General features: G+C 49.1%; 1 protein-coding gene across 10 annotated transcripts in view; it reads left to right on the top strand.

The window, feature by feature from the left end:
• Positions 1 to 1259: 1259 nt before the first annotated feature.
• The window catches only part of SNED1 (sushi, nidogen and EGF like domains 1), a 222570-nt gene continuing 214453 nt past the window's right edge, over positions 1260 to 9376 (top strand). For 4 of the 10 annotated variants that reach the window (XM_068280641.1, XM_068280638.1, XM_068280637.1 and 1 more), the window contains exon 1: positions 3783 to 6253. In XM_068280641.1, the coding sequence (XP_068136742.1) occupies positions 6056 to 6253 (198 nt within the window). In that variant the 5' untranslated portion in view covers positions 3783 to 6055. Of the gene's footprint in view, positions 1437 to 3781; positions 6254 to 9376 lie in introns of those variants that run through there. The other 6 variants (XM_068280642.1, XM_068280633.1, XM_068280636.1 and 3 more) reach the window with 5 other exon arrangements.

Raw genomic sequence — 9376 nt, 5'->3', positions numbered from 1 at the left:
ATAGGCTGTTACAGGGCTACTACAAGGAAAGGTTGGCACAGAGGCAGTGCAGACAACCAGAAGGTCAGTGCAGTCTACCAAAGGGGCAGTACAGGACAAACTGGCAAAGGGATAGTGCAGGATAGGCTGGCAGAGGGCTAGCACAAGGAAAGGCTGGCACAGAGGCATTGCAGGACAGGCTGTCATAGGGGCAGTACAGGATAGGCTGCCAGAGAGGTAGTGCAGGATAGGCTGTTACAGGGCTACTACAAGGAAAGGTTGGCACAGAGGCAGTGCAGGCAACCAGAAGGGCAGTGCAGGCTACAAGAGGGGCAGTAAAGGACAAACTAGCAAACCGATAATGCAGGATAAGCTGGCAGAGGGCTAGCACAGGGAAAGGCTGGCACAGAGGCACTGCAGGACAGACTGTCAGAGGGTAGTGCAGGGACTGGCTGCCAGGTTAGTGCAGGATAGGCTGTCACAGGGATAGTACAAGGAAAGGCTGGCACAGAGGTAGTGCAGGACAGGCTGGCAGAGGGCTAGTACAAGGAAAGACTGACACAAGGTCAGTATAGGGACAACCCGCCAGAAGCAGGGGCGTAACAATAGACCCTGCAAGGGATGTAGCGGCAGGGGGGCCCAGAAGCCACAGGGGGCCCGTCTTGAGAGACAGACAACTAAGAGCACGGAGAAAAAACTTTCCGCTCGCTGCACCATTGTTCTAATTACTGCACATGCTCAGCCCCTGATAAGGAATCATGCAAAGTTTTGCAGACAAAGATAGTCCCTATTCAGTGAGCAGCAGGCTCTTGTGTACAGCACCTAGACCCCAACCTCTCTACTCCTCCCCAAGTGCTGTGTACTGTAGTAATCCTGGAGAAGTCTGCAGTGCCATTTCTGCTCCATCAGAGATGGACAGAGCGAGTGTAATAAGCTGAGGCTAGGAGCGCACTTGTCTGTCGGTTTTTGCTATGCGTTTTCTACACACCATGTCTGTCTGAATGTGTGAAAACATGCGTTTATCACAGACACTAATGTAGTTGATAGACAAAATGCCTGCAGTCTTCACTGCTGTCTGGTCAGTTTTTATCTGCATGGGGGGAAGGGGGTTGGCAGGAGGGGGCCCCATCCAAAGATTCGCAGGGGGGCCCAGTGATTTCTAGTTACGCCCCTGGCCAGAAGGGTAGTGTACAGGCTGGCAGAGGGGGTAGGAGTTGGACTGGCTACCACTGTAGTAACTCTAGGGGTAGGTTGACTGGAGTTTTACAGAAACAAGCTAGGGTGTTTATACAGAGACAAGATAGCACAGGGAAAGTATAAGGACAAAGTAGCAGAAGGGTAGTATAGGGAGAGAGTTAGTATAAGAACTGACTGGCACATAAGTAGTATATGGAAAGAATAGAATAAGGGGGTTGGCATACAGAGCAGACTGGCTTGGCTGGTCTGATCCTATAGAGGTGTGCCACAGTGACAGGCAGCAGAGGGGTATTCTATAGAGATGTGCCACAGTGACAGGCAGCAGAGGGGCACCCTATAGAAGTGTGCCACAGTGACAGGCAGCCGAGGGGTATTCTATAGAAGTGTGCCACAGTGACAGGCAGCAGAGGGGATCCTATAGAGGTGTGCCACAGTGACAGGCAGCAGAGGGCATCCTATAGAGGTGTGCCACAGTGACAGGCAGCAGAGGGCATCCTATAGAGGTGTGCCACAGTGACAGGCAGCAGAGGGGTATCCTATAGAGGTGTGCCACAGTGACAGGCAGCAGAGGGGTATCCTATAGAGGTGTGCCACAGTGACAGGCAGCAGAGGGCATCCTATAGAGGTGTGCCACAGTGACAGGCAGCAGAGGGGTATCCTATAGAGGTGTGCCATAGTGACAGGCAGCAGAGGGGTATCCTATAGAGGTGTGCCACAGTGACAGGCAGCAGAGGGCATCCTATAGAGGCGTGCCACAGTGACAGGAAGCAGAGTGGCATCCTATAGAGGTGTACCACAGTGACAGGCAGCAGAGGGGCACCCTATAGAAGTGTGCCACAGTGACAAGCAGCAGAGGGACGCCCTTTAGAGATGTGCCACAGTGACAGGCAACAGGGGACATCCTATAGAGGTGTACCACAATGACAGGCAGCAGAGGGCATCCTATAGAAGTGTGCCACAGTGACAGGCAGCAAGAGGCATTGTATAGAGGTGTTCACAGTGACAGGCAGCAGAGGGGTATCCTATAGAGGTGTGCCACAGTGACAGGCAGCAGAGGGCATCCTATAGAGGCGTGCCACAGTGACAGGCAGCAGAGTGGCATCCTATAGAGGTGTACCACAGTGACAGGCAGCAGAGGGGCACCCTATAGAATTGTGCCACAGTGAAAGGCAGCAGAGGGACACCCTTTAGAGATATGCCACAGTGACAGGCAGCAGGGGACATCCTATAGAGGTGTACCACAATGACAGGCAGCAGAGGGCATCCTATAGAGGTATGCCACAGTTACAGGCAGCAGAGGGGCATCATATAGAAGTGTGCCACAGTGACAGGCAGCAAGGGGCATTGTATAGAGGTGTTCACAGTGACAGGCAGCAGAGGGCATCCAATAGAGGTGTGCACAGTGACAGGCAGCAGAGGGCATCCTATAGAGGTTTGACACAGTGACAGGCAGCAGAGGGCATCCTACAGAGGTTTGACACAGTGACAGGCAGCAGAGGGCATCCTATAGAGGTGTGCCACAGTGACAGGCAGCAGAGGGCATCCTATAGAGGTGTGACAGGCAGCAGAGGGCATCCTATAGAGGTGTACCACAGTGACAGGCAGCAGAGGGGCATCCTATAGATGGGTGCCACAGTGGCAGGCAGCAGGGGGCATCCTATAGAGGTGTGCCACAGTGACAGGCAGCAGGGGGCGTCCTATAGAAGTGTGCCACAGTGACAGGCAACAGAGGGCATCCTATAGAGGTTTGACACAGTGACAGGCAGTAGAGGGGCATCATATAGAAGTGTGACACAGTGACAGGCAGCAGAGGGGCATCCTGTAGAGGTTTGACACAGTGACAGGCAGCAGGGGGCATCCTATAGAGGTTTGACACAGTGACAGGCAGTAGAGGTGCATCCTATAGAAGTGTGCCACTGCCACAGTGACAGGCAGCAGAGGGGCATCATATAGAAGTGTGCCACAGTGACAGGCAGCAGAGGGCATCCTTTAGAGGTTTGACACAGTGACAGGCAGTAGAGGTGCATCCTATAGAAGTGTGCCACAGTGACAGGCAGCAGAGGGGCATCATATAGAAGTGTGCCACGGTGACAGGCAGCAGAGGGCATCCTATAGAGGTTTCACACAGTGACAGGCAGCAGGTGGAATTGCAGACAAGCACTGTTCTGTTTGCATCCTCTCCATGTACAAAAATTGAGTAGAATTAAAAGAAAAAAAACAAGAGCATCAGGAAAAGACTGGTTCAGATGAAAGCCAAGTTCATTTCAGCCTGAGGTGAGGACAGTATGATGGAGAGAGCAGAAAGGGTTAATGAGCGGGATTCTCTAGGCATCCCCCGAGGTTATTCTTCCCATAGCCATAGGGCAGCAGAGGAGAACACTTGTGGAGGATCACTGAACTAGCAGCACAGCTCAAGCATCCTCTGCCCCGGTGCACGTATATTCAATGTAGTCCTGGGACTGCGATTCCCATGATGCTTTGCAAAAGGTCCCACACATTCCTGAGCTCCTCTCCAAACTTTTGATATTAACCTCTTCCCTTTCAGAGCTCTTTAAGAGACGGCGTCAGCAAGGACAGGATCAGCGCTGATTGGTAGGGGCCCCCACCTCTCATTCCGGGGGGTTGTTAGAGTATTGGGGGAGGGGACAGAATCCCCCAGTAAGTTCTGAACAGAGAATTCAGTGTCACTGTGCTGCAGGCTGCACGGGAAGATTGGACCAGAGTAGTGTAGAGAGAGAGTAGCGAGCTACAAAGGGAACAGTGCGAGGAAGTGACATAGGCTGCTGGAGACACTGCGCTGAGGGGCTGCGCTCATAGCTAACCTGGGCAACTCTGCCTGCCTGACTCTACCTACACCACCAGAGGGGCAGCGCAGGACAAGCTGGCACAGAGGCAGTGCAGGACAGACTACTAGAGGGGCAGCACAGGCTAGACTGCCATAGGGTTGGTACAAGGAAAGGCTGGCACAGAGGCATTGCACTAAAGGCTGTCAGAGTGGCAGTGCAAGACAGGCTGTCAGAGTGGCAGTGCAGGACAGGTTGCCAGAGGGGTAGTGCAAGATAAGCTGTTGCAGGGCTACTACAAGGAAAGGTTGGCACAGAGGCTGTGCAGGCAACCAGAAGGGCAGTGCAGGCTACAAGAGGGGCAGTACAGGACAAACTGGCAAAGGGATAGTGCAGGATAGGCTGGCAGAGGGCAGTGCAGGGACTGGCTACCAGAGGTTAGTGCAGGATAGGCTGTCACAGGAATAGTACAAGGAAAGGCTGGCACAGAGGTAGTGCAGGACAGGCTGGCAGAGGGCTAGCACAAGGAAAGACTGGCACAGGGGCAGTATAGGGACAACCCCCAGAAGGGTAGTGTACAGGCTGGCAGAGGGGTAGGATTTGAACTGACTACCACTGTAGTAACTCTAGGGATAGGCTGGCTGGAGTTTTACAGAAACAAGCTAGGGGGTTTATACAGAGACAAGATAGCACAGGGAAAGTATAAGGACAAAGTAGCAGAAGGGTAGTATAGGGAGAGAGTTAGTATAAGAACTGACTGGCACATAAGTAGTATATGGAAAGAATAGAATAAGGGGGTTGGCATACAGAGCAGACTGGCTTGGCTGGTCTGATCCTATAGAGGTGTGCCACAGTGACAGGCAGCAGAGGGCATCCTATAGAGGTGTGCCACAGTGACAGGCAGCAGGGGACATTGTATAGAGATGTGCCACAGTGACAGGCATCAGAAGGGCATCCTATAGAGGTGTGTCACAGTGACAGGCAGCAGAGGGCATCCTATAGAGGTGTGCCACAGTGACAGGCAGCAGAGGTGCATCCTATAGAGGTGTGCCACAGTGACAGGCAGCAGAGGTGCATCCTATAGAGGTGTGCCACAGTGACAGGCAGCAGAGGGGCATCCTATAGAGGTGTGCCACAGTGACAGGCAGCAAGGGGCATTGTATAGAGGTGTGCCACAGTGACAGGCAGCAAGGGGCATTGTATAGAGGTGTGCCACAGTGACAGGCAGCAGAGAGGCACCCTATAGAGGTGTGCCACAGTGACAGGCAGCAAGGGGCATTGTATAGAGGTGTGCCACAGTGACAGGCAGCAAGGGGCATTGTATAGAGGTGTGCCACAGTGACAGGCAGCAGAGAGGCACCCTATAGAGGTGTGCCACAGTGACAGGCAGCAAGGGGCATTGTATAGAGGTGTGCCACAGTGACAGGCAGCAGAGGGGCACCCTATAGAGGTGTACCACAGTGATAGGGTGAATGCTTGTAAAGGCATAGACTGGAATTAGTCTGAAACACTGGTGACACAGGTATTCCAAGGGCAGCCCTGCTCAGGGTTAGTGTGGGGACATCCTAATTTAGGGGTATTTTAAGGACAGCCTTTTTTCCCAGGTGTCCTATAGGGTTAGAGCGACAGAGTGTTCCAAGGGAACTATAAATTGGATAAGCGTTGAGGGGCAGTCCAGCCACATCTCGGTGGATCATGGTGCAGGGATAGGGTTAATGAGATATAATGCAGAGAAAACCTAGGCTAGGGGGGTTGTGCACTTTGAGAGATGTTAGAGGGGATTCTGTTCACTTTGAGGCTAGATGAGTAATGCTGGAGATGGAAGGCAGGCGGACACAAATTGCATCCTTTTAAACACTTGGCAGATAGCAGGCACTCGTGAAGCTGTCACTATATACTATTAGAACTACACAGCTCCCGAAGACTATGCATGATGATGCTAGGATTGCACTATAGTATGAAAGAGAAGAGTCTCAAGTAGTAGTGGGTCAGAGTTGAATTGGGGTAGCTTGGTTGGGTTACCACCAGCTTGCTAGAAGACTTGCCTGGCTGCAGCAGGATCACCCTGACCAGGGTCGGTTTTGCCACCTCTGGGAATGGGGTCAGTGGCCCAGGTCTTGCTGTTGTGGTATGTATTTTCTGGAAGCTATGGCTATGTACCATTGTCAGACTTCTACCCCTTTGGTCCTGAAGAGGGTGACTCGGTAACCAGAAGACAAGATGATGGTGGATCAGGACTACTGCCTATCTCAAAAGCCTTTACATTCTTTGGTGACAAGCACACTGGTCTCTATGTGAGTACATTACTCAACTACATTATTATTTATGACTGTGTTGACATGAGGAGATGGATACAAGTTATTTTAACACATAACCACACAGTTTTTACACTTTTTAACCACTTATGAGAGGTTCGTGTAAAAGAGCAGGTCCGTGTATAAGAGCAGGATGCACTGAGCATTGGTAGTTTTTGTGGCATAATCAAGTTACCTTATAGATTTTTTAATTGTTTTCTCTTTGTAAGCTGAATGGGGTCAGGAGAATCACTTCATATTAATACAAATTATTGGAATGATAAAATGTGTGTGTTGAAGAAGAAGCCCTCATTTAAAATGCCCGTCTGGAACATCTCTGATCTTCCCACTTGAAATCAAGCAGATATAGGTGAAGGTGTGTGTATATACTCTCTATATAGCTGAGCAGATATAGGTGAAGGTGTGTATATACTCTGTCTATAGCTGAGCAGATATAGGGGGATGTGTGTGTGTATATACTCTGTATATAGCTGAGCAGATATAGGTGAAGGTGTGTATATACTCTCTATATAGCTGAGCAGATATAGGTGAAGGTGTGTATATACTCTGTATATAGCTGAGCAGATCTAGGTAAAGGTGTGTATATACTCTATAGCTGAGCAGATATAGGTAAAGGTGTGTATATACTCTATAGCTGAGCAGATATAGGTGAAGGTGTGTATATACTCTGTATATAGCTGAGCAGATATAGGTAAAGGTGTGTATATACTCTATAGCTGAGCAGATATAGGTGAAGGTGTGTATATACTCTGTATGTAGCTGAGCAGATATAGGTGAAGGTGTGTATATAGCTGAGCAGATATAGGTAAAGGTGTGTATATACTCTATAGCTGAGCAGATATAGGTGAAGGTGTGTATATACTCTGTATGTAGCTGAGCAGATATAGGTGAAGGTGTGTATATACTCTATAGCTGAGCAGATATAGGTGAAGGTGTGTATATACTCTCTATATAGCTGAGCAGATATAGGTGAAGGTGTGTATATACTCTCCAGGTTTATTCACACTGGCTGGATGAGGTATATGAATGTCCCTCAAAGGATTGTATACTTAGGAATAAAACTTCCTGACACACTCCAGGGACACCTGTACAAACACTCGATTCTCAGATGAGTTTATTAGGACGTGCTTACACACCGTTACTTAAACGACCAATCAAAATCCTGAAAGTTGGTTGGTTGATTTGGGCAACTTCTGCACTGATTATTTTTGCCTTTGTCTTAATAAATCAGCTTCAGTGAGCACTGCAGGCACAGCGTTAGGTCCTGTACACACTTACAAACGCAAAATGCTAGTGATTTTTAGGCGATAAAGATGTATTTTTCACTGGACTGCAATCGCTCAAAACTCTTAAAAATGCTGCATGTAGCACGTTTTGCATTTAGCACTAATCGCGAATCGCCGGTGATTGAATCGCTGGCTATCACGTTAGTGAGATCACTGCCATATAGTTAACATTGCCGAATGGGCCCTTAAGGTGGTTCACACTCAGATCGCAAAATGGAATTTTGCGGCGCTAATTTTCGGTGATTTTTAGACGATTCCGATTTCCGATTCTCATTCAGGGTAACAAGAATAGCATCTGGATCGCAGCCAAAATACTGCCTGCAGCACGTTTGCGATTTATACATTTGAGAATGGTACCATAGGTATACATTGTCACAGCTCCTTGCTGATCGCTGGCAATCAGCAAAGTGCTGAAACGCTGCTGAAAAGTGCCGCATTGTGAACCAGCCCTTAGGGCATGTGAAAGGCTAGCTGGTTCAGACGGACGTTTGTGCAGCGTTTACCGCCAGCGTTTGGAGCTTGGCATTAAACGCTCCCATTCAAGTGAATGGGAGCGTTTGTACCAAGCTTTTACGCGCGTTTACACGAACGCGGCGTTCGGGTCCCAATTTTCCCTGGCGTTCAAGGAGCCCCTGGAAGCTACATGTAGCTTCCAGGGGCGGTTAACCGCGACGGGTAATGTTCCCCTACGGGAAGAAAAAACGCGACCGCATCCGAACGCAATGCGAATGCTGCTGAAAGCCCGAACGCATTGCCGCCACGACGCCAACGAATGCGACGCCTCCAAACGTCCGTCTGAACCAGCAAGCGCAACGAAGATTGCAGCAAAAGTGGATCCGTTTTTACTTAGAGCAATAATTTAAAATCATTGCTTCAGTTGTCTGAAACTTGTTTGGTTGATTTGCTTCAGTTTTGTTTTCATGGTTTTTTTTCTTTGTTTTTAGCATCTGCCTTTGTAAGACTATGAAGAAACAATAGTTTTGTTTTCACCTTTGATGATGCTGTTAGTGATCCCACATGTTGGACCACTTACAGCTGACCTCTATTGTTCTTCTGTTGTAGTGTCCACTGAGGGGTACCTCTCACTAGTCTTTCTCTCCCTCTTCATAAAGCAGAACAGGCTGCAGAACACTGTGCCTTCTTCTGTACAGTGGTTATTCCTACAATGTTTCTAAAACGTACCCGCAACAATCTTTTTCAGGTGGCATTGATTGAAAGTGTGGACATGGCTTAAACCAGTGCTTGTAGGTGACCTACAGAGTGAAATTCACAGCACTGCAGAACATACGTGATCCATCAAACCTGGACTGAATTTTTAAATTGTCTACTATTACAAACCTCACATGCATCATATCAGAATATGTGAAACTGCTGAAAGTAAATTCGCAGTTGTGTGACCGCAGTTATATGCAGCACCGACACTGATCTTTGTCACCTAGTAGCTTTAAGGCCTATACACAAGTCAGATTTTTCCGAACGATGGGTCGTTTGAACGTCCCGACGTTCAGTCGTCCGCACGCCAAATCGGGCGTATGTACAGACTGTCGTTCGGGTGATAAGACTGGTCTTGAGCGATTCGCCTGGCGGATCCAGTTAACGTTTGCTGGATCAGTTATGGTCTCCACTGTTCTCCAACCTAACGCAATCATCCCCTATATCAGCCTTGGCTGTGTTGTGTTATAGAGGAATGCTGAACATTGCTGAATGGGGAAACAGCTTTGTATAGGGTTATATGGCTACAATGCTTTACATGTTACAATGTGAACAGTGAGTGCACTACAGACCTGCCTAGCTGGAATGAAGATGTGCTGGCCGG

The sequence above is a fragment of the Hyperolius riggenbachi genome, chromosome 4, assembly GCF_040937935.1.
Source record: "Hyperolius riggenbachi isolate aHypRig1 chromosome 4, aHypRig1.pri, whole genome shotgun sequence".
Classification (NCBI taxonomy): Eukaryota; Metazoa; Chordata; class Amphibia; order Anura; family Hyperoliidae; genus Hyperolius; species Hyperolius riggenbachi.
This window is presented reverse-complemented; position numbering and strand designations above follow the sequence as displayed.